This window comes from Aptenodytes patagonicus, chromosome Z, assembly GCF_965638725.1.
Source record: "Aptenodytes patagonicus chromosome Z, bAptPat1.pri.cur, whole genome shotgun sequence".
Classification (NCBI taxonomy): Eukaryota; Metazoa; Chordata; class Aves; order Sphenisciformes; family Spheniscidae; genus Aptenodytes; species Aptenodytes patagonicus.
Window position 1 is genome coordinate 88,384,368 of NC_134982.1, and position 24,975 is coordinate 88,409,342.

Below are 24,975 nucleotides of genomic sequence, written 5' to 3' on the forward strand. Positions count from 1 at the left end.
GTATGTAAGAAGCATATAAAATCCTTCATATCTGAAGTAGCAAAAAGTTCTACCTTGAAATTCATTAGATCTCATTCCATTCTGCCTTCAGCATAAGCCAACATAATAAAACAACTTACAGCTGGGGAATGTTTCTTTCTTTCCCTTTACAGTAATAGCAGACGAATGTATGACTTCCCAGGCAGTGAAATGCATAAGCAACTCTGTTCCCCAACTCAATGATGCTTTATGTGCCTTTGTACAGTACTTTGCATTCTAAAGCTGAGCTCTACAATACTATAAAATATAGGGCTGTCTCAACCTGCATGAATTTACAAGTTTTTCCAGTGTTACAGCAGACCTTCTACCAGTGCTGATTTTGTAGAGGCTATACATTGTTAAAAAATGAGGAGAGCCAAGATTTTTACCTCATACTGTCGGATTTTGCAGAAGCTTAAACTCATGTTCCCTGAGCACTTTTCACTGAGTAGGTGGTAGAGATATGTGGTTTGTTTTTTTTTTTCCCCTACAGGGCATGTAATACAACTTTGGTCTGTATAATTATCTTGTTCAAGGAGTTCATCACTGATCACAGTAAAAGTAACTTCAGGATCTTCTGAGAGAAAAAAACACTGTACTATTTTTTTTTCCTAACACAGAATATTCACAGCCGACGGTTACTAGCTGATTTCTCCGGCCTGTTGTTATTTGTCTGTTCTCCTAGGTGTTAGAAAGTATTCCAGGTTTAGTGCTGAACAAAGTATAGGCTAACGCTCACATAGAAGTGTTTCTGCCTAATGCATTAACAAGGGCAGAAAACCGCTTACTGTGCTGTCGTCAGGTTGGTGATGATGGCTCTCCCACCACTAGAGTAGGAGGCACAAATATCAAGACCATACGCAAGGATACGAATGATAGGCTGTAAGAACTTTTCCAGGCTTTTAATAGCAGCAAGCTAAAAAAAGTTACAGCTAGTCTTGAGAGTCACGAGTCTGGCTTTTGCAACATTCCCTTTTAATATTTGCAGTTACTGATAGTTCAAGACTATGTGACAGCAGGCTGTGAAGGGAACCACAATCGGTCTAAATTTACCGAAAAAAATCTTTTTAAGGAAGGTATTTTGCATTGAGATGGGTGGGAGAACTAAAGTGTGGGAGACAAGGAGGGATTCTTGCCATTCAGAGAGGTTTCTACTCACCTCCACAGAGTAGAAACCCCAGCCTACTGAGCTTAGTTTTCCTCTTTAAAATGACAGTGGCACGCTTCTGGCTCTCGCCTGCTTTCCAGAGATCACTGCGCATGGCTGGTCGCAGAGATGCACATTCCACACCCCCCAGCTCGGCATCCTGCTTTCTTCAAGCCCGATACAACTGGTTCCAAAACCAAGTGTATGTTCAATGCAGTCCCGCTGCACACCTTGGAAGTGCCCTTTCTCTGTAATATGGGATTGTATGAGCCATCATAAGACTTTGGTGGACAGAGAGTAATTTTAAGAAACTTTAAACCAGGATACAGACAGCTGTCATGGCTCTTGTCAACAGCTTGAAAATCCCTAATGGTAACACTAACAGATTAGAATAATTGCTTTATTTTTTTTTATTTTCATGTACATAAAGGCAAAATAACATCACGTCTTAAGAACCACTGTCATGATTCATTCAATTAAGCAGTCAGCAACAGAATTGCTAAGACATAAATAAAGCCTGTTATCACATTCATAAGTATGACCCTGTCCCTGACGATCACAAGCTTTTCTTGATGGGAATGTTTACTGAAGCCTGCAGTCAAGAGGATACATTGCTGTAATTAAGATTAGCTAAAAAAAAAAAAATTAAAAAAAAAATAAAAAAAGTATAAACTGACACCACAGATGAAGTTCTAAGCGGATTTGGGTCTCAACTGCAAAACAAAGTATATCAGAGGAATATAGGCATTTTAAATCTCTGAATGTTTTACAGTATCTGGGAGAGAAGAAAAGTTTGCTGCTACTTAGCTGGTAAGATTCTGTGCCAAGAAAACCTTGCATCACTGCCAATGCAGTTAATATTGTACTTCTGTGTGTGGCCAAGGGGGAAATACAGACAAGTGCTCTCCATTGCGGATAGCGCTGAAGTTTCAGTGAGGAAGAAAACAAAAGCAAAATTATGGGTTTTCCTTTCATATAAAGTGTATTTCTATGGTGGAACCCATGTCAACAAGAAAATAACCTACTTTTGTTCAAGAAAAAGTAAAACTAAAGACAAAGTTACAATTGATGCAACACAAAAACCAAAACCAGACACAAACAAATAAAAAAGGCCAAACCACATATGCTCCTGGAAGATGGATTGGTTAAGTTGCACAAGTGGAAGATTTTTCACTTGAGATATAGTCCATACTAGGCACTTGCTGACAATTTCTCATTTAGTTCCAGAGCTCTAACATCTCCATTAGCTTTGGCATTTTCTATAAGCACCTGCAGAGAAAAACCAAACAATGAAAAACTGAGAATTTAGTAATTTTATTGTTAGTATTTTACTGGCAATCTCAAATGCATTTTAATTACTGCTATGCAGTTTCCCTAAAAGATTAAGTAACCTGTAAGCCCAGATAGGAAATATTTAACATTACACATCAGCTTCCTTAAAAAACATCAGGCACTTAAAAACCTCACCCTCTAGTGACTTGCTAAACCTGTAGTCACTTGCAATGCTCTACAACAGCATTGTTTGTCTCTTGAGGCTGAGACCAAGTTTGACAAGTAAGTTTCCTGCTGGCAATGAAACAAGCAGAGCTAGATAAGACCCATCTCCCTGCTGACACACACTTACCTCCTGCTAGTACATTTGTATAAATCTGAATTTGCCAGATAGAAGCATTCTCTGCAGCTACTTAAACAAAACTGCCGAGGTATCCTTTTGCCTCCCCCATTTAAATTTACCCTTCCTTGATTTACTGTCCACACCTCCTATTTCCAGCTTTTCTACTAGTTGAAAAAGCTCCCATGACAGCCTAATGTTCACAGATGTTCATAAGCTTCTGGCACTTCTCTTGTAATCCAATCACATTATACATATTAAAAAGGAAAACCATTAAGTAGAATCAAGAAAATCTGTACTCTAGCCATTATTTTTATTGTACTCATTGGTAGAGAGTACAGATGACTTCGCAGAAGAACGTGCAAGGAGATCGTATCAGGATCATCTGAACTCATTAATTCTAGCTTTTTTTTATGAACCTCTGTGTCTGTGTATGGATTTTTGTCAACACTGAGCCTGCCTGACGTGTTGCACCTCCAAATGTACTTTGTTACGGATTCAACGTTTCACCAGGGAACAGCTGTTAAGCTGGGCAACAGAGCTCATCGCGCCAGCGGCAGCAGTGAGGAGATTATTAGGAGAGTGTATTCAGAGTTTGAGCAGCAAAGTGATTCCAATTACAAGCCAAAATGAACCACACCCCTTTGCATCACATGAAAGAGCTGTGTGGATTTGTGAGTTTGACCAAATCCATTTGTGAAGTACTATCAACAGAAACTAATGTATCATTCACTATGTACTGAAAATAATGTACCATTACAGATATAATAAAAGTCTTAAATACAGGAAGTACAGCACTCCACTGTTCAGATCTTTTGGGTCAATGACACCACGCTGTTCCAGCCAGGCTAGAGGGAATTAGTATTTTTAGTGCTTTAGTATGTTCTGGTAAAATTCTGATAAAACGGTCCTCGTGTCCACTGAAGAGTCGCTAGTAGAATTCTTGCCAGTTTCGATCAGAGAGAGAATTTACTGTTTGTTTTTCATTAGTACTGCATGGAGGAACGGAAGACTTTCAGACAAACTGGATGCAATTTCGAAAATTGAGGTACATTTTGTCAGCATAGAATCCTTAAACATTGCAACCTCTAGAGCAGGCAAGCCAGCACCTCCCTAGCCTCCCTCTACCCCGCTTCCAAGTTGCAAGCACAATATTCAACAGAAATAGATTGAATTTCTATGTAAAATGGACTGTCTTACATCTATTAATTCATAATCATCTTTGGCATACAGATGTTGCAGGAGGTACCAGCGTGCCACTGACACTATGGTTTCTGGATTTCCTGGTTGATACACCACTCTTTCCAACATTCGACGAGTCTCCCTAAAAGCATAACCAAAACATAATCCAAATCAAATGCAACTGACTAGGTTGCACGCAACATACCAGTATCCCAGAGCAAACAGCAATGATCAGGAGTAGTAAGGGAAGGTCCTTGTTTCCATACCACCCAAGAAAGTGAGGGAGCAGAGTTGTACGTTCCTTTGTTTCCTATGTAGTTGCATCTAGAATACTAAGGAATACTGCCACCGTTGTTATGCTTAATATATTACACTCAGGTTAGTGCTTTAACTAGCAAGTAACCCAAATTAGATTGACATAGCAGATTTTATGACTGCTACAATAACATGACAAACATCACACTGTTTATGAACTCAGCACAACCTCTGATTTCAGTATGTGATCTGCGGAACAAGTACAGCAGGTATTCTCCTGTTTAACAGCTATGAAATAAATCTTTTGGAAAACAGTGCACCTGAGAGAAGCAGGTACTACAATAAATCTTAATAATCCCAACAGATTTTAATATTATACACATATATTTAATCCAGGCACTCACAACAGGTACTGCAGTTCCTGCAAACACAGAGGCAAGATGTGAAATTGCAGAAGAGAAGGAAATTGGAGTAGAGTACTACACAAAGTCTAAAATTCTATTTGGCTGATCCTACCTTCCAACACCGCCCACTTATACCTAACCAAGACATTTTCAAATTCACCGTGTCATTAGAGATCTGGTAAAACTGACAATTAAGTTTAGGGATGTCATATTCATTCACTGGTGCTCCATCAGCTTTGGCTCTTGTTTCTTCTTTCCTTTATAAGCAATGTGATTTCCCAGTACATTGTGATTTAACAGGCTGTTGAGAGGTTACACCTGTTTTTTGTTTGTTATTTGTAGTTAAGATTAACTTCTTGTTTCAGGATTTTGGAACACCTAGGCAGATCAACTAGATCTTGTGATATACCTTACTGTTCACCTAAGTTACTATCTGAAATTGTAGTAAGACTGATTTTAATAGATTAAGTAAGTTTTCAGCCCAATTTTGTTATAATTAACAAGCATCACAATCACATTAGGCTGCCTGTCACCTTCTTAAAAGCCCACAGAGAAAGTAAGCCAGTTTGTTAGAATTGTCTATAAAACCAGGTGAAATTACTGAACAAACCGATCAAGAATATTCCAGTTTTCCACAGCTTAAGCAAAAATACCGTAAAAGACAAACTAGACGTAATAACCAAACTCACAAAGTAGGAGGCTTCCAAGCTCCCTCCCCCAGATCTTCCTCCCCTTCCTCAAAAAGCCACAATGAGCACCTGGTTGTTTGGGAATGAACACAAACTTTGACTGTGAGCCCAATTTAGGAACAAAATGAATCCCAGCAGTAGACAGGGTAGTGATACCTGTTTCCGCTGTGCTATTTAACAAGATCTGTGAGAAACGTATAGTCTTCCTGATTAATTTATTTAGGTAACATTAAAATAAAAGTTGTCTTACAGCTGTTTTTCTCTTGGTATGAAGGTCATCTACAGTTTTTTTGAGAAAAGGAGGAAGATTCTGCTGCTTCCTGCTCCCCACACTACTAATCCCTTCCCCCCTCTCCCTTTTAACTGCCACACTACTTCAAGAATTAATTCCTGTTTTCAGTTTTCCTTTAGTTCTTGGAGTTAGATCTGGGGATAATGACCACGTGTATTTTAGACTGCATGTTCCATTTAAACTTAACAGATTATGCATACCTTGCTCCCATTTTGCGATTATACTGTAGCAGTGCTTGTAGGAGAGCTGCCAGAGGGCAAGAAGAAAGTTTCAAAGCTTCAGTTGTTGCCTCCTGGACCAAGGATGGCCAGTGCTCATTTGACACATTAGCCTATGACAAAAGGGGGGGGGGGGGGGAAAGAAAAAAAAGAAAAAAAAAAAAGAGCTTTATTGTAGTGTGTAGTGTAAATCAGTTTTTGTTTGCAGCTCTCTGGAGAGCAGGTTTAATTCAAGCTGTTCCGAGTTATATAAAGTATTTGGCAGGTTAGAGAGAGATTTCTTTCAAAATAAAAAAAAACAAAACAAAAACCAAACAGTAGTTAGAAGAGCCTGGTAAAATCATGTGAAATATTCTAGGATCAGCCTTGCCAGCATTCCACTTGCTCGTTTATGCAAAGAATCTTTTTTTTTTCCCCCTATACGTGTTTTAGTAATGATTCTTTTAATCACAAACCCTTGTTTGCTTTTCAGCTTGTAAATCTTCATCCCATGTACAAGAATATTCTAGAATGTAGAATTTATCCCCAGAAGTGACATCATATTTTACCAGAAGTAAAAAACAACTCCAAGATGGTAATTACCTAGTAGAGCAACTATCGAGCAAATCCCTGTATCTTTGGCTTAAGAAAAATCTTATTATCCCCATTGTGTCTGGATTGCATTCAAATTACTGTACTTGAAGGGGTGCCCAAATTTTCATTTGGACAGATAATTGGGAGACAAGCAATTTTCAAACACAGAGCTTTCTTGTATCTGAGCAAGGTTTTCACCAGGCTTTTGCACATTTTATTAAGCCAGTGCAGATTAGAGAGGCTGAACAGAAACCACTGATGAGCTGCTCTGCTCATGCAAAAAGTAGAAATGAGATAATCAAATTCGTACTAATTACATTTTTAAACAAAGTCTTGTATATTCTCAGGCAATTCAGGCCAGCATTTGAAGAAGTATTAATAAAGTTATAGGGTGCCTTGCGACCTGTGGAGACATTTAGAAGCTATAGGAAACAGGGAACAGACCACTAGAAAACTAACAGAAGAATCACGGGAGAAAAAATCCCATCACTTGACAAATTCTGCCATTTGAAAGAAACTTGTCTACAGTGAGGGGGATTCTCTTTTCCCACCAGAAGCAACAGCTTTGCAGCTTTATCCTCAGTAAAAGTCACTGCCTTTTCTTACACAAGCACTCAGCATATATGGGGTGCCTTTGCCTGATTTTGATTATGGCTGTTAGGTTGATCAGCTGTTAAAATACATGAAAAAGTGTTAGCCAAGATCACAGCAGTATCTATCTTTTACACCAGTCTTTAAAGAAGTCTGGTAGAGCACTTCAAGTTTCTAGAGTGACAATGCTTAAAGAGAATAGACACTCGCCAAGAATTTGAGTTATGTTCACCTGGCCCCTCGGTGCAAGGAGTAGAATAATTTTCTTTATACCACAAGATATACTTCCCTTAGATCGTTTTTATACTTCAAGGCAAGGCTCCCTATCTAGAAATGACCATACAGCATAAAGTTACTTGAAACCTGACTGAAGTCTCCAGGCACCAGTGCAGGAAAAACATTTATTAAGGCAGTTGTCTGAACAAGAGGACAGAGACTTGAAGGGTAAGTCAATTTGGATGATCAAACTGAATCTGTTATTAGAGAAATAAGCCTTATTGAACAAGTTAGCCTCTTTATGTATACAGTGGTTCTAAGTGATTATTTCACAGCAACCTTTCTTACAAAGAGAGATTCTAAAAACAGTCCACTGCCCCTTGCAGTCTCATTTGATTCTCTAGTTGTCAGTCATAAAATGCAAAGTCATTTAAACAGGGGCTTCATTTAAAGACTGCAGAAGCCCTAGATCCCATGAACTCCTGTTAAATCATGCAGTTACGTAATTTTGATTGTCCTACCATGCAGATTTCCAGTGCGAGCATAGCTAGCCTGAGCAGACTGGATAACTTCCCGTTCCAGCTGCCCTGCTGTGATGCCAGCTGCAGACTCTTTCTGTAACACATCTCTGCTCCAACCATCATTCTTTGAGACTGATATACTTTTGCCAGCCACTGAAAATAAACATCCAACAAAATCAATTATGGAACCACCAAAACACACATCCATTAGGTAGTATCATTTAGTTCAATTTATGAGAGTACCACAGCATACTATTAGCTAAAACACCACCACCCACCCAGCCCTCATTCCAACAACATACTGCGCACCACCCTGCAGGAAAATGCAGTCTGCTGGCAGTACACCTCACTACAGTAACTTATTTTAGAGTTCCCTTGACCACCCATGGAGAACAGAAGAGCATTGTGTGGTGCCTCATTTGTCTCTAGAAGTTCTGTAGAGATGAAAAGATCATTTTTCCTCTGGAACAAAGGTTTTTCCAGCCCATCTGAGTAATGCCAGGAACATGAAAGACATTACAATGTGAGCCTGAGCTCAGAAGATGGGTTGGGGTACAGAGTTTCTGACCCAGCAGGGTCATGCTGGAGGAGCTAGATGTGGCTAAGGAAGCAAACACTGGTATCTGTGCAGAGTTTCATGCTCCTACTGCCTGCTCAAACAGCACAAGATGTCCTGGATTTGCTCATGAAAAGAAGGAAAAGGATTCTAACTCCTCCCTCTTTAATTCTGTAGTCATGTCACATTTTTTGAAGCAGATGCAGCCACAAGTTTGCAAATCCCTGACATGTACATGATATGCATCAAGATGCATAAGCCACATTTAGAAATATTCTTTGCTGAATCACCAAGCAAACAAAGCAACTTCTTAAAAAACAATTCCCTTGCTTTTAAGCAAAGGTCCTTAGACTTTTGCTAGCTAAAGACTGCCTGGTGTTAGAAGGGGCAAAATTCTTAACCCTTTCTGATGCATAGAAGTTATTTATCATTAAGAAGAGACACACTAGAAAGTATTTATTAGCACTAGTGAGATTGTGCATCCTTGACATCAAGCTGCAGGACTGCTTTGTAAAGTAAAATATCCATTCATGTGCAGGGAAAAAAAGCTTTCTTTGCGCGCAGTTCTTTGCAGCTGAAGATATCTAGCACTCAAGATGTCCAGGAGAAAAGAACCCTCATGCAAAGGCACAACAGCAGCTCTGCCAGACCAGCTTTCCTCTATTTTCCTGGTAAGCCACAGCACAAAAAAATAGAAGAGCCATCAGAACAGTAGTTCAGCAGCACTCCTAAATCCTGCAAAACAACCATTTAGACAAAAGCCAAAAACTGAAGCAAAAAACAAAGTTAATGGCCCCTCTAACTTAGTAAAACTGTAAGGCATCATGATGGATACTTTTGAGTAAGACAAAACATTTATCAAACTCTTAGGAAGTCTAGAGCCACAAAACAAAAGCATAGATCTATCCATTAGGAACAGATGTAGCAGCCAGGCTTTTTCAGAATGCTATCCAAGCCCTGAGCAATATCTTCTTTAATTGAAGACTGAAAAGATCTTCCTCAGAGGTATCTTATCTGTGGCCTGGATTAAAGAAAAACAAAACAACCCTTCCCTCCCTCCAAACCACATACACTTTCAGTTCACTTCTCCCTGTTTGTAAGCAAGATGACACTTGGCTATGCAAGGGATGCTTGAAGAATGTATATAATCCCTAATTCCATTTTCAAAATATATTACTAAAATAGAGGATACAATCATATCTTGCATGCCCCCATATTTTGCAAATCCAATCTGAATGAGTTCTGCAGTTCAGAAAGATGAAGTCTTACAAGCCAAAGAAAAATGCATCAAAAAAAGCACCTTTCCACAAATGATACTCATATATTCCAGAAGGGAAGAGGATCTGCAGCATTATAGTAAGCGTGATAATGATCTCTACAGCAGCCTTGCACTGATCTTGTAAGACTGAAATCAACTTTAGTGAATCTTACCGCAAACGGGGTTTTATTTGTTCAACAGGCAGAGGGAGCACCATAAATCCTGCAACTACATAAAGGACTCTAAAAGTTCACGGACTTTTTCTAAACAACGTGCTGCTAACATTGGTGGAGGAAGATAGTAACTGTAACTAACAACAACAGCTGGGAAATAAATAAATAAATATGCTGCATCACCAGAAAGATCTCTTGGCACGTTTGAGAGAGACTTCTCAGATTGTCTCACAGAAGCAGCATATGAAGCAAGTTATAGCACCTTCATATAATGGTATCTCGTGATGCAATGAAAGGGAATGAGTGAACACTTACTGGGAGCAATTTCTCTTCCCTACAGACTCAACTTACTCAAAAGAATGGTGACACCTGATGACAGGAGATTATGGAGAAAGTGACTTATTCAAGTTTTCAAACCCTGAATAAGGAATTGTGTATTACTACATTAGGAAACCACCTACTTCCATCTATTCTTATGGGTTATGAAATACTTCACTGGTTTCTGCTTACTTGCCAAGTCACAGGTTCCTAAAGACAGAGGCGCCAGGGGTTTATCTCAAGTTTGTAATTCTCCTGCCTCCATGTCTGCTTGCTCTTACGAACAGTCCTTATTATTTCAACTATTAAAGAAAGTTAACATAATGTTACAACTTTATAAAGAACTGAATATAAGCTGTTTTTTCTGTCACTGACTGTCGGCGGACAAATAAAAGCAACCAGTGAAACAAACTCTGACCCACTTCTAGTGCATACTCTGCTGAGAGCAGCACACCAAAGTCAGAGAGAGAATCCACACTTACTTGCCAGGCTGCAACTGAAGTTGAACTGGTCATGACTGTCTTGTGAAGCTCCTCCAGGATGGTGTCTGGAAGTTCTTTGTGAGACTGCAAAAGCTGCTTACACTGAACTTGTCTCAAAAGCAAAAACAGAGCGGGGTGCTCAGGGCAGCTTTTTAAACCCTAAAACCAAAACAAGGCTCAACATGATATCAGAATTATCATTTCCAAATATCAGAAGATACTTTGATTTTTCCGTTTTGGTCTTTACAGAAAACAGCATTGAAAGCATTCTCAGGATGCTTGCAATATGGCATTTTCCTCCTACTCTGCCCAAAGGAATTGACACATGAAAATGGATAACGTTTTTTCTGTCTTCAAAATACATTTGAAGTCTATCCTAAATTTTGTAGCTGTCCTACCCTTAGAGGTTTCTGAAAGATAGATAGGTAAATAGCAGACCTCTAGTTCTCCTTCAGCTTCACAATCATTACAAGTTTTGGGCTAATGGAGGCAAACACCTGTCCTGTGGCTAAAAGTGACCTTGAATATGTTCCAAGCAACTTCAGTTCTCCCAGCTAAGGTGCTTTATTCTCACTGGAACAGAAGCACTTTACTAAACATTTCCTGTTCAATAACAGCAGATACCTATAGAGTATTTTTCGGGACAAACTCATGCAAAAAAGCAAAGACGGAAAACTAGTCATCTGTCACTTTACCCTTCTCAGGTGAAGCACATGAAGCTTCTGCAAGTCACATCACATGTTATTTTACCTGTTCAAATCACAATACTTCCAAGAACTATAACTCAAACCAGATCTGTTCTAAGAAACACTTGTACTTTTCACCCATTTTTTTAAAAAAAATGAAGTATGTTGTCTGTGAGTCCTTAACAAGCTGCTGCTTTGCAAAGACTGTGCAGACGTGCAGAGACTTTCTGAAACACAATAGAAGCTGCTAGTATTTGTTGGAATTTTCCCCCATTAACAAATGTGGAATCACGTCGCCTGTCTCAAATTGAACAACTGCAGTGCCTGACTCATCATTCCCAGTTATATTGCTTTCTGCAAATCCTGGGGTCCAAAACTGTCAATGGGAGTTTGTGGTACCAGAGAGTGTGTCCTGGTTTCGGCAGGGACAGAGTTAATTTCCTTCCTAGTAGCTGGTACAGTGCTGTGGTTTGGATTTAGGGTGAGAACAATGTTGATAACACACTGATGTTTTAGTTGTTGCTGAGCAGTGCTTACACTGGCCGAGGACTTTTTGGTTTCCCATGCTCTACCGACTGAGCAGGCTGGAGGTGCACAAGAAGCTGGGAGGGGGCACAGCCAAACTGGCCAAAGGGACATTCCATACCATGGGACGTCATGCTCAGTACAGAAACTGGGGGAAAGCTGGCCGGGGGGGCCGCTGCTCGGGGACTGGCTGGGCATCGGTCGGCGGGTGGTGAGCAATTGTACTGTGCATCACTTGCTTTGTGTATTATTATTATTATCATCATATTATTATTATAATTTTATTTCAATTATTAAACTGTTTTTATCTCAACCCACGAGTTTTTCTCACTTGTGCTCTTCCAATTCTCTCCCCCATCCCACTGCGGGGGGGGGGGGGGGGGGGGGGGGGGGAGGAGTGAGTGAGCGAGCGACTACGTGGTGCTCAGTTGCCGACTGAGGTTAAACCACAACAGAGTGTTACTCTTGTTTCTTCACAAATTGCAGGCACTGACTGTCCTCTCCCCAAGCTATTTAACTAACAAAACCCAAACAAAACCAACCATAACCTTCCCCCATGCCCAGATACCAGCTTGTATGTCTGTCTAGAAATCTCTGATCCTTGTTAATATAACACAGGTCAGCAGACGTGCTGGCCAGAAAAGGAAAACACCTCCTCACCAAGCAAACAAAGAGACAAGAAAGTACTTCACCCTAGAAAACCAGCATGTTCACGGAATCTGTTTTGTTGTTGTTTGTTGGGTATTTTTTTAAACTCCCTTCCCCATTAATACAGAAATGCCATAAGCAAGGAGCACATTTGCAGGGGATTAGCCATGTTCCTTAATGAAAGTCAGGGATGCGTGCTTATCTTTTGCCAAGTGTTCTGTTCATGAACACATGAAACACACACAGATGCACACACTTGAGGCTTGTTAACACCCCAGTCCCCTTCCCCAGCTGTGCTGCCTGAGGAATTTTCTTTTTAATAATTAAACTTGTAGCATCCACTTGTGGCTCTGAAACAGAGTACCAACACAACAGAGCAGAAGACATTTAAGTCCCCTGCAAGTCTCCTACCTGGACTTCTTGCCTTGAATTTCTGCAATGTTTTGCTTAATACTAGGTTAATGAATAAAGGCAAGAAGGGCAGACTTAGCTTTGTCATGTCATACACTGCTTGTTTCAACTATTAACACAGTTTTGGTCTTGCAAACAGAGTAAGTATCTTGGAAAGGGGAGAAAATGCCAACAACCATTGCATCTTGTAGCTCTGATGGAACAGATAGTTGCTAATTCAAAGATTACCTTTTTGTAAAATGCACTCAAATCGTGATTTCTATACAATTCTACCACAATCTGCCAGTATGATGCCGTCATACCTTGGTACAAAGAGCTTCAGCTTCTGAGAGTTTACCAGTCTCCTCTAGACTGGTAATAGCTTGACATAGACACCAGTCTTCAAGAGTCCGGATATAATTATGTGGAAGGCTTTTTTCTCCAGCTGCAAAAACAGATAAAACACTTAACCAGATTACTGTATATGCTGTAGTGCCATACCACGTCACGTGCTCTAGATCTGGTAAGGGAGAACTTTTAGGAGTATTAACCTGACATGGCTTCCTTCATTAGTAGGAACATTAAGAGATGGTAAAATTAAAAGCAAGAAGAGGGAAAAAAAAAAAAGAATACACCGTTTGAGTTAATGGTTTGAGAACAATCCATCAAACATGGAATTTTAGTTCCAGTTTTCAAAACACTATGGACGTTGAGCAAGACTGAGGCTGAGGTTATCCCTCTACTGGAAAAGTTACACAACTCAAGAGTACTTTAGCCTTTCCTTGTAAGCAGTGTTCCTGTGCTGTAATCCATCCATCCATCAATCCAGGCATCAGAGTTCAGAAGTACTATTTTAAAAAAGCATTTGAGGCTTTGGAGGGGAAAGCAAGCTGCAATTAAGTCATTAACCCTAGCTGTGCATTAGGATTTCGTATTTTTATGTGGTAAAATACAGTTACAGCTCAAACCACTACTAAGCAATTCTCAGCTTATTTGCAAGTTTCTGAAATTCAAAAGAGTATTGCAAGCTTAAAGCATTTCGATTTTATTTTATTTTTTTAAACTAGAAAACTTGTATAGCTTACTTTTGGCTGAAACTGTAGATACAAGTGTCATCTCTAGATCTGTTCGCTTCGGCTGAGTGTTGTTTAGACAGACGACCGTGTTTTCAGCATGACAGGCTGCCATTAGCACTGCCCAGGCAGCAGGATTATCTAGAAAAGAATGGTTAAAGGCAACTCGTGCCCATTCTAAATATGCTGGTGGTTCATTTGGAATGGTCTTTACCAGATTAAGCATAAAAACATAGCCATCAATGGAACCACACACTGTAAATAAGAGATAGCAAGAACAAGGCAAGTAACTCAATCAGACCCTTACATCAGCTCAGCCCAAGGCAGCTGATAACTATTTGCCTCTAACTAGTAAGATTTTTCAAATGGTAAGACAGAGATGCTGTTTCTAAAGCCAACTAATATATTTTTCACATAACCACTGGTGTGCTAACCTGAAGCTGGCAGTTTTCTTCTGACTACACAGATTAAATTTGACTATCACTTAGTGCTGCGTAACAGCGGCAGCAAAAATCCCAAGATGCCATCCACAGCTTTCAGTCATACAGACTCAGTCTTGCCTGACCACGAGCATGACAGTTACAGTGACAGGTGCCTACTTCTAGTGTCAGCTCATTCCAGTGTCAGCTTTACCCTGACCTAGCCCCGTGACGAGCAGCTATGACTGCAAGAGCGGTCTCTGTCCTGAACTGGACAAAGCTCAGTTAAAGATTTCACCCATGTAAATTTTCATCCCAAAGATAATGAATTTTGCCAGCAAAATGAAATAAAGCTTGAAGATCTAACAAGTAAAATGTAAAGCATACTGCTTTTGAATAGCAGTCTTGCGTGTACCTGTAGGAAAGTAACTGAAATTTTTAACTTGCACAGCCACACTAACGCATCACAGCAAAATTACTGCAGAAGAAACAAGTTTTGGTATTTCACTATCAAATACAAATTAGCACTTGAAAACCCCACTAGATTTGCGCTTCATACATTTAATGAAGATCACCATTTAGTAAATAGGTTATATATATATATATATATAGGTAACTATAGCCTATAGTTCATAACCAGCATACTGTAACAGAACATTTCCAATCCAAATTCTCAAGCTAGATGAATAAATCTCTTCTGCTTGGTGTAGCATACCGATTCTGAGAGAACATGTGTTTTTCTTTTTTGTCTAATATATGAAATAATACTTAGCTCTTCTCCTGCTGAGGGATTAACAAATTGGCCATGTTTTCAGAACAAGCCTTAAAACTCAGTGATTTTTTTCTTCTTGTCTAGTTTAATTCCCCATGTCTAAACTTGGAATGACAGTTAAAATTTCAACGCTAAGCATTCTCCCCAAAACATACATGGACGATCCAAAACAACAAAACAACCCAAGAAAAGTCGATTTTTTTTGTTAGCACAATAATTTTGTTTATGATGGGTAAAAAAAAATCACTACTGTGTTTGAGAACAAGAGTAACCTGGACAGAGGCGGATTGCCTTCTGAATATTTTTCAGAGGATTGTTTTTCTCATCTTCTAACATGTGACATCCTGCCGCCAACTGATTAACTGCAATATTCAGCAGGACTTCCTATAAAACAGAACATAAAAGTGACTTAACACTGTAAGTGATCAGATGGAATTAATTTTAGGATTGTTTATGGAATTATAAAGTCTGCATTTTAAGAAAGCCAAACCTTTCCACTGTTTACATCAAGTACATGTGCGATGTTTCCTGCCACAGCTCCCCCCTGCAAGATGAAAAAAAAAACACATTGATTTGGTTATATCATTGATTAATTAAGAGATTTTATACAAAATGTAATGCCAAGATCTTTTTATCTTTGTTAATCAGAAACAAAAAGTTTGCACAATGAGATCTTTTCCTTGGCTACAGCACGACCTCTTTGTAACGAATTAGGAAGAGACATTCAGGATTAGAGCTTATCCATATGTTGTGTTTCTAATTTTAGCCCCATATAGAAAGGGGTTTGTTTTCAGGTGCTATTTCTGTTTACATAATTATAAATTATTTATTTACATAAATACAGAGTATTTATTTGCAGAAGAGCTAATAATAAGCATAAAAGCAGCAAGGAAATACTGGCTATGCGAAAAGTGAAATTGACTAGATTAACCAAATTCAACATATGTAAATCCAAATATGTATTTATATACACACAAATAAGTATAAAAGTAAACAAAAAAATTATACATAGTACAGCCTTTTCTTGCTGGAGTAATTCTAGTAGATTTTTCCTGTAAGTTTATTTCAAGATGAAGAATTGCTACCCCGTGAAAGGTGCAAATAATTGCATATGTAACTTCAGTATGTACCTGTGCATTGCTCCGTATGTGCTTGTGTATGTCCATGTACTGAAGGGTGGGGCTTTTTTTAGTTAAGAAACAACACGGACTACTTGGGATGTAAACAGCACACATGTATTACAGCCATGCACTTACTTTTGCCTTTTGCGATGCATACAGTGGAACTAGTCGAGACAGAAGAGACCAGAGGGCAGGATTATCAGGGTTACTGGGAAAAGAACAAGGATATTAGACTTTCTGGTTTAGATATGAACCTGGTCCTCCATGACTCAGTAGGCAGTTGTTATAAATCCCAAATGGATCTTTTTCTATTAAGAAAACAACCCAAGTGGTTGAAAATAGACATGGATAGTAATTTAAAACAAACAACACAGTACTGAAGTTATATTGCTAGCTAAAGAAATAAAATGTACAATATGCTCATCAATATTAATGGGAAGAAAACAAATAAACTCTAGGACTACAGGTCTTGTCCTCATAGTCTGAAGAACAAGGAATTTTAATTGCAGTGGGAGAAAAACAATTTGCATAAAGAGGAGTTTCTGAAAACACTTGCAGAGACTGTGAGGTGTGGCTTGCTCAAAGGCATTGATTAAAATTCCCCGTCTATGTTGCTAAGGCTAATCAAAGCACATTTAAACATAGACACTTAGCTAACGGAATGAACCACTTCAGAGGCTGTTAAGCATTAAATAAAAGACCTAGAGACTTTTCTAGGTTGAAGGTTCTGCTACATATGATGAAAAATGCTTTTATAGCACAGTGAACTGATCCAGCTCCCAAAGAAGCCACAAAACAAAACAAGAAAACCCCGAACACGCCATGAAACTTCTGCCATTTGATACCATGCATCAGAAAGCAAGCTTCTGTCGACTGATGCTACAACCTTAAGTGAGGACTTCATGTTTGAAAAACTTTTTTTTTTTTTTAGAAGAATGCTGCAAGTGAACAGAGGTTTGCTTACTCTTCAATGTCATCAAAGCAACGCATTTACCAGGCAATCTAAAGAAAGACAAAATACATACCTATGTATTGCTTTGGAGACTTCTCTCTGGACCCCCACATTTCTACCTTGCAATGCATAAACAGCAGATGCAATAAGGCACCTCTCATAAATTGTATCGTCCCCTTTTTCATGCTTCAGTAATTCTTTTAGGGCTGCTGTTGCAAGCGTAGCATCCTGCTTTACCAGTCCTAGTGTGCACAAAGCCTTCAGACTTTCCGTACTAGGTTCCTTTAATGAGCTGTTGAATCAGAGGGAGGGAAGGAGACACTATTTTGGAGCATAAATTAAACTTACTGTTAACATTACAGTACTTGTTACTTCTGAGTCCTCTTGCTCCTATGTATCATGTATGGGGTACAGAAATAACAGCCTCTCACTGTGGGATTGTGGATCAAGCTAGATCAGTATCCTTGAGATCTCAGCATATGGAAAACAGCAGTGGTTATGTGCCATTTCAGCACTCAAGCTTCTAATGTGTAGCTACCTGGCAAGACTCTGACACATTAATTGTCCTTCAGGAGCATCCATAAAATGGATGGTAAGAGACAATGTGTAACACTGACAACTATTTTTGTTTCTTGAAGATATTGGTACTCTTAAGTAGTATCAAACCTAAGTTGTAGTGTGCCTATTTACAGCATTGCAACAGAAATCCAGGAAAGAAAAAGCCAGAAATGAGCCTGCTGCATACAACTGCTCTTTCTGAGAACAGGGATGTTCTGAGAAATTATGCCTTGTTCACATCAAGATTTGTTCCACTGTAAGGCAGTTTGAGCATGCTTTCCACCATCTATTAGTTTTAGTACCACTATCAGTTGCACGGTTCCATTCATTTCATTGTGAGAGGCAGTTTAACCTCATACCAATAGTATTCTAAGCTTTATTGGAGACCTACTAGATACAGTTACTGATTTTTTTTTCAGCAAATTTTTCTAGTATAGGTGGAGAACTCTCAACTCAAGTTAATCCCCTGATCTTCAACTCTGGTGAAAACAAACAGTGAGCTCAGTACAAACAACCAAAATTCAAAAGACCTTAACTAATGTACTAGTTCAAGGTGTTCTTACAATAAAGGCAACTCAATAAATGGCAATACAAACTGAACGGAGGCACATAACAAAACAGTGCATGGCAACAGTAATTTGCAGTTACTTCACTGTAATGTCCTAAATACAACTACAGAATGAAGTGCTGCTTACTTTCACTTATCAGGTGACTATAGGCTCCTAATCAAGCTTCTAATGATTATTTTTGCCTTCAAAAAAAGACAGGAATATAAACTTCCAATTCTATGTTTTGTTTCCAGTCCCTATCAAGAAAAATTTGTAAGAGCTGTTAAACATAAACTTGAGTAGCCAGCACTATGTTATCTGGCGCAAAGGCGCTGTCCTTCGACAAGTAAGAAGTGGGAGTCTATTATATTAGCTATAAAGACATACTCACTGCTAAAAATCTCTGTGCCAAGCTGGCTATGAGAAAAGAAGAAAGGCAGCTTCTTGTTCAAGGTCCTGCTCGGGCCCTTTAAGTCATCTAGCACAAATTCCAGTCAATAAAGACATCTGTCTATTGGACTAGAATGCACCATTCTTTTTCTAAAATCCACCGTATACTTTTGCAGCACTGTGCTTCCAATTCAGGTCTAGACATATTCACTGTAGTGTTACTTTCCTAAACCATTTACTACTTTTTTTTTTTTTCCTTTAAACACAAACAACTAACATCATGTAGAAAATTCTCACTGTTGATGTTTATGACAAAAATAGAAGTCTGCAGTGATTAATAGGATGTAGGAAGTATCAGGTCCCTAGCTAGTTAATCATCAGTTACTCAGGATTTAGAGTGCACTAGGTCATGGACCTTCACTATTTCAGTAACTTCAGGAGTCTGCTGGCAAGACGGAGACTGTACAGCCGCTACTGGAGTTCTCTATTGACAGAGAGTTGATCCTGAGAGGCTGAGATGTTAGCTCTTAATCCATAGCTACCAGGAGACTAACAATGATGCACAGACTTTTAGCCTCCACAGCTCTGAAAAAAAAAGACATTCATGACTATAGTGAACAACTGATACAGATCTCTTTCTTTTAATGGGGAAGCTACAAGATTGTCCTTGTCTATGATGCTTGGAACACAATTCTTCTGGAGATTTCTGACTATTTAAACTGAAATTGTTTTCTGTAGTCATCTAGATTTCTTACAGCTAAAGAGCAAAAATATTGCCTAGTGCCTAGGACAACTCCAGATTAATATTGTCTTAAAAGATAAACCTATTCAAACCACCATTCAAGGATATTAGACATCCAAGCTGCCCAGCCCACTAACCCTTCCATGCTATACTGCTTTAAGAATATGGAAGAAGACACAGGCCATAAAACAAAACAGATATATCACATCAATAAGCTTAAAAGAACGCTGCATCCACTCCCAGTTTTACTCTGCAACACAAAAAGAAAATATCCACCTGAGATCCCCCCAAAAGTAAATTTGAGGATTCAGCAGTACAGTAAAACATCATATACTGATTATTATTCCTTCCACTCACCATTTAAACAGCAGGGTCTTTGCAGCATCCACTTTGTTCTGTTTATACTCTATTATTGCCAAGGCAGTCAGGATATGTGCTTTATCTTGTTCAGACTCGGCAACAGACAAGGCTTTTTCATAGGCTGGTAAAAATTCAAGACACAGAATTGAAGTAGGAGAAAAAAATACAACGTTTATAAAGCCTCTAGCTAGAAAGGCATGATGTTAGAACACACACACACAGGGCCACTTTGGTTTCAGGCTTGCTATATTTTCACACCTCAAATCATAGGCAGAAAACAAAAAATGTTGACTAAGACTTTGGAAGTAACTGATGTTGGGAAACAGAGGTTTATAGGGCTGTTTAAAGCCTGGTAGTTGTTTAATATGAAGCAAGTGGAAATAGAATTGAAAAGCAATATTGGGATATCCAGAAAATGCCTGAAAGAACACAGTTTAAATACTCCCCTGTGATAGTTTATTTATGAAATAGTACTTCAGATGGGCACACATGACTCCAATTAAAAACTGAGTTACTTAAAATGCTGAGCTGGCTGCTCCTTTGCGAGTGCTTACACTTTTACACTGTCAATTCAATATACCTTTTTGTGAAGTCTCACATCTTAGCAGTGCAGAACACGACAATACAGCACTTACATTTAGCACTAAAAGTGCTCTGAACAACACATTGATCTCCTACTCAGAACTGATTTTTCCAGGAAAGCCATTTCATTTGAGAACAAGGGAAGCTAAGAGCACAACAGCTTAATGGCCAAGAATTAAACACTTGAAGAAATGTAGCTTCCCTTTGTACATTGTAATAGTTCTAGCACTCTGCTGAACAGCCTAATGATTAAAATCGTTGTGGAATTTGTACTTATGCATTAGGACTGAAAGAATGAAATAAGCTGAACTACAGCTAGGTTGGCCAGACCAACAAATTTTGGTAAGACTCATCTCAAGAGAAGTGTCCCACAATGGTATGAATTAGGCAGATGCTTACCTTTGATACTTTCTTGTAAGAGTCCTTTCTTGAAGTAGGCTAATGCTATCCCCACAATGCCATCAAACTCAGTTAGGGGTGTTGATGTGTAAACCTCAATGGCCTTATCACACTGACCAAGGGCACTGTAAAAACAAAAACAGTCACTGGTATGAAGGATGTAGCAACAGCTGCTATGATTCAGATAAGCTGTCCTTGCAGACCAGTATCCTCTTTTCCACAGCAGTTTTAAGCAGACATCTGGAAAAGAGCAAGATTAGGACAAGAACGTGCAATGTTTCCCACCCTTGTTCTCTTATAGCAGGTACTCTCTCCAACTATCTGTTGCATGAAGAATAACTGATAGGAAAAAGTTCTCCCCATCTGCACGATAGCTCTATGTAATGATGTCACTTAATGGTCAACACAACGGAGTGGGAGAAAATAGCAAAGGAGAAACATGAAAAAGGCAAATCAAAGTATGCATGCACACAGACAGGCACATGCATGTACAGGCAGAGGTACAGCATTCTTGTTCTAAGACCACTATGGAAGAAATGATACAGATTGTGTTTATTAGAACTAGTTATTAGTTACTGGAGCTTTGCTCTTGTGTAAGTTGCACACAGGAATCACCATGCATACAGCTAGGATCTGAGACTATGGGAAACTGAGGAGTTGCTTCTAAAATCTTCCCTGAAGTTAAAGAATGAATTATCACATTATCACAGCCTAGAAATTCCAGTGTCGTGTACAGAAACTTAAGACTATATGAAGTTTCCCTAGAGAGCTGACAAAAATCTAATTAGCAGAGCTTGAGCTACCTCATATCAAAGAGAAGTTTGAAAGTCTTCATCTGTTAAGACTTGTGTCCTGCACTGCCTCAGAACCAGAAGAGAATCGTGAAGGGAACTTAGAATTGTGAGTAGGATTGCAGCAGAGAGGGTCATCAGCAGAAAGATCACATACATGTACACAACACCCCAACCCCACATACTTCAGGTTGTACAAGTCAATACAAATTCAAAGGGCAGGTAGAAGGGATTTCCAATAAACCCTAAAGCAGCTATTTTATTCAGACTAAGCCTGCTACATATCTCAAGTGTGGAGATCGTAAAAAACCCAATTTATTCTGGAGAGCACGCAACAGCTACATCAGCTACATTGTGTAGACTATGTTAAGGCCCTTAAGTATCAAGCTAAGGATAAAGGAATCACCGATATGTTATAAACTGTGAAGACATAGCAATTCCTTGCAATTTGATTTTTTTTTTTTTTTTAATACACTACCCATTTCTGGAGCACATACAAAGTTCATCAAAGTTGTCTACAGTTAAGAATGATGTTTAATAGATTATTTTTAGCAACCACCTTTCACCTTTCAGCCTCACCCACGTTTTGCGCCACTGCATTCACTACATCCAAAGCTATAGTTAGGGGCTGGGAAAATATGTCAACAAACACTTACCACAGTGACCTGCCATAGTTTTGCATTGCTGTATTATATTTCTCAGTATCCTCAGAGTTTTTCAGCAATGAAGCTGCCCTGAAAATAAGCGCAATTAAGAATAATTACCATCTGACTATAACACACATATTTTGACAATAGTTCTTAGAGCAGAATGGACAAATGTTTTATGCAGAAGCTCTTCTATGCTAATTAAGCACAAACAGAACTTATTTTACAGTTTGAATATGTCACACATGTTCACCAAACATGGTTTCCTTCGCCACCTCCCCCTACCATTGGAAAAGAAGAGAAGAAAAAACCAAAACAAAGCCCAACCACCTCCATTAATTAGAATGGGGTAGAGACCAAAACTAAACCCAAGCTAACCAAAATTTCACTTAAATCCCATACAGTGAATTAGCTAAATGTCCTGGTAAGACACTCAAGCCTTGGAATGCCTTTACTTCTCCAGTTCTGTGTTCTGCATTTCCAAATTTGATGTAAGAACATCCCCACACCTCCCCTTACAGTACACTTAGTTGAAATGTACTGTTGAATTGAGAAAGTAAGGTTTACTAAAGGAAAAGAAAAACCCTTAAGTTTTTCAGCTGGTGCATAGAAAAAGAGGTCAGGGAGCTTCTACCAGTAAACTTTTCAGGGTGTATAGTTTACCTCTCATAGGCATCTGTTGCCTGCTTTTTTAGATGCAGATACTCATTCAAATAACCAAGCATTGTGAAAGCAGACGCATCATCTGGATTTCTTTCTAGAAAGTCAGAATTGACAGTATAGGAGAACATGATCAGAAAGAGCTGTGAAAAATCATTACAGAAACATTGCTGCATTGATGCTACAGTGTATGCATATATACAAAACACTTTGCCAAGTGCTTCTGTCAGTTGCTCATTGGAATCATTTTGACAGGCTGCAGGCAAATAAAGAAGAGATACTAAGACCCACAACATGACATCAGGTTAGCTCAAAAGTGTTTAAAATCGTATGACACAGCATTAATGCATTCAACAGATTTCAAGTTTTTCAGCCCGCAGTGGTTTGGGGTTTTTTGTAATGAAATAGGAAACTATTCAGCTTGTATTGACTCTAGTAAAATATTTTTAATACTGCAACTTTTAAATGCTTATTAATAGCTAAGGCACAGATTTGTCTGTTGTTGTCTCACCTCAGACTTCTAACCTTTTTTTCCCAGACTAGGAAGGATCCCGTAGGCCCCTCCTGCAGTCCGTTTAAGAGCAGGGATTTCACAGACAAAGAAATACAGTCTCTACGTTTATCTCATTGTAAGTGCTTGCATCTTATTTTGTAGCTCTCAAAAATCAGCAACTGATTACTCAAAGGATTTATTTACAGTAATAGATGCAGATTAAAGAAAATCCACATTTGCTCTATTCACCTTCCGGGCTAAACATACACAAGCCTACCCCAACAGGGAGGCCACACTGTCTTGGAACCATGCCCGAGAACATGGTCTGTCTCCTGCCGAAGGTTAACACAATCATACGCTCGAGGTTATGGAGTTACACAGCATCCAGGAGCAGGCGTCTGCCAGACATGACGGCACAGGGGCAGAGGAGCTAGCACCTATCTGGACCTGTGCATACAGACACGCCCAAAGGAAGTCTGATAGCAAACACCTGATGACAAGCATGACAAGGCTCTGGTCCTTATTTTGATCGGTCTTTGAAACAAAATCTGCTGGAATGAGTACGAAGACAGAACTCACATCTATTTCATCTTTGTGTGATAATAAAAATCAGTGACCCACTTACCCTGTTTTGATTACTTACTTTACAGTTCAAGAGGCTCTCCCCAGCCCAGCCAGATCACTCTTTGCCAGAACTAGTACAGGTGTATCAGTTCATTCTGAATGCATCTCTTAGGCTTGACAGGTTAGTGAGGCATTTAAATTACCTACCTGTATATTTGCTCAAGACCACCTGGGCTGCTGGAATAGCATTCATTTGAACAATGTTGTACAGATACAGTTCAGTGTTTCTGTTGCTTTTATCCTGCAGCGTTGAACATACCCAGTGGGCATAGCCTTTTGCTCCCTCAGTCTCAAGAAACAAACAAAAAACACCAAAATAGGAGTCATTAAACCTGCTTGAACAACAGTGAAATAGTTAAAGGTTATAATAACAATTATTGTGGTTTAAGGCAGAGTCTTGGCTAAAAATCTGCATCAGTGTTAAGCAGGAGAAGAAAACACCAAACTGAATTACTCCACACACAGTTTTAACTTGTCCTTTGAGCAAAGAGAATTCGTACATTAACATATCATTTGCTGCACCACTGGAGGGATGACAGACGAAAAAAGCTGTCAGAGAATGTGAAGTCCTCCACTTTCTTAGAACTCAGGGTACTGGCAATATCCTTGCTCTCTCCTGGAATAGTTATCATTTATGCCTTTGATCTCTGTCCAATTCCGTGGAACATCAAGAATATTTTTTTACGACTTAGGGAGCTGATTTCTTGCACCATTGGGACTAAAGCATTTAATAAAATAACTGCCTGTTATTCAATGCCAGCACAGGCCAGGAACAAAAACATGGAAGTCAGATGATCTCATCTGGAACATGACCATAACTATTTCATCATTCAAGACATGCCTTTTTTTTTTTAAATTACATCACCTAAGTAGAGAGATTAGATATGCAGAAACTTTAGGACAATAAAACTGTTATACTTACATGCATACTGAGTTCAGTGGTGTGCCTGAAGAGATCCATAGTATCATAGCTGCCTACCGTCTCTGCAATTAGAGCCTACAAAGATGCAAGAGTTGCATCCAAGAAACGTTTGTTTTAGGAATAAAATGAACGCATTTAAAGGGAGCACAAGCAGTTTCCACTGTATCA

At 39.1% G+C, this 24,975-nt stretch overlaps 1 protein-coding gene across 3 annotated transcripts in view; it reads right to left on the reverse strand.

Annotated features, from left to right (window-relative positions):
* Positions 1-500: 500 nt before the first annotated feature.
* SKIC3 (SKI3 subunit of superkiller complex) overlaps positions 501-24,975 on the reverse strand; it is a 52,711-nt gene continuing 28,236 nt past the window's right edge. For all 3 annotated transcript variants that reach the window (XM_076363391.1, XM_076363388.1, XM_076363389.1), the window contains 17 exons: positions 24,808-24,882; positions 24,033-24,174; positions 22,772-22,865; positions 22,118-22,195; positions 20,671-20,795; positions 19,687-19,810; positions 17,165-17,383; positions 16,275-16,347; positions 15,509-15,562; positions 15,291-15,402; positions 13,840-13,968; positions 13,078-13,199; positions 10,506-10,664; positions 7,719-7,871; positions 5,800-5,930; positions 3,978-4,101; positions 501-2,434 (listed from right to left, as the gene is read on the reverse strand). In XM_076363391.1, the coding sequence (XP_076219506.1) occupies positions 2,357-2,434; positions 3,978-4,101; positions 5,800-5,930; positions 7,719-7,871; positions 10,506-10,664; positions 13,078-13,199; positions 13,840-13,968; positions 15,291-15,402; positions 15,509-15,562; positions 16,275-16,347; positions 17,165-17,383; positions 19,687-19,810; positions 20,671-20,795; positions 22,118-22,195; positions 22,772-22,865; positions 24,033-24,174; positions 24,808-24,882 (1,992 nt within the window). In that variant the 3' untranslated portion in view covers positions 501-2,356. The remainder of the gene's footprint in view (positions 2,435-3,977; positions 4,102-5,799; positions 5,931-7,718; positions 7,872-10,505; positions 10,665-13,077; positions 13,200-13,839; positions 13,969-15,290; positions 15,403-15,508; positions 15,563-16,274; positions 16,348-17,164; positions 17,384-19,686; positions 19,811-20,670; positions 20,796-22,117; positions 22,196-22,771; positions 22,866-24,032; positions 24,175-24,807; positions 24,883-24,975) is intronic.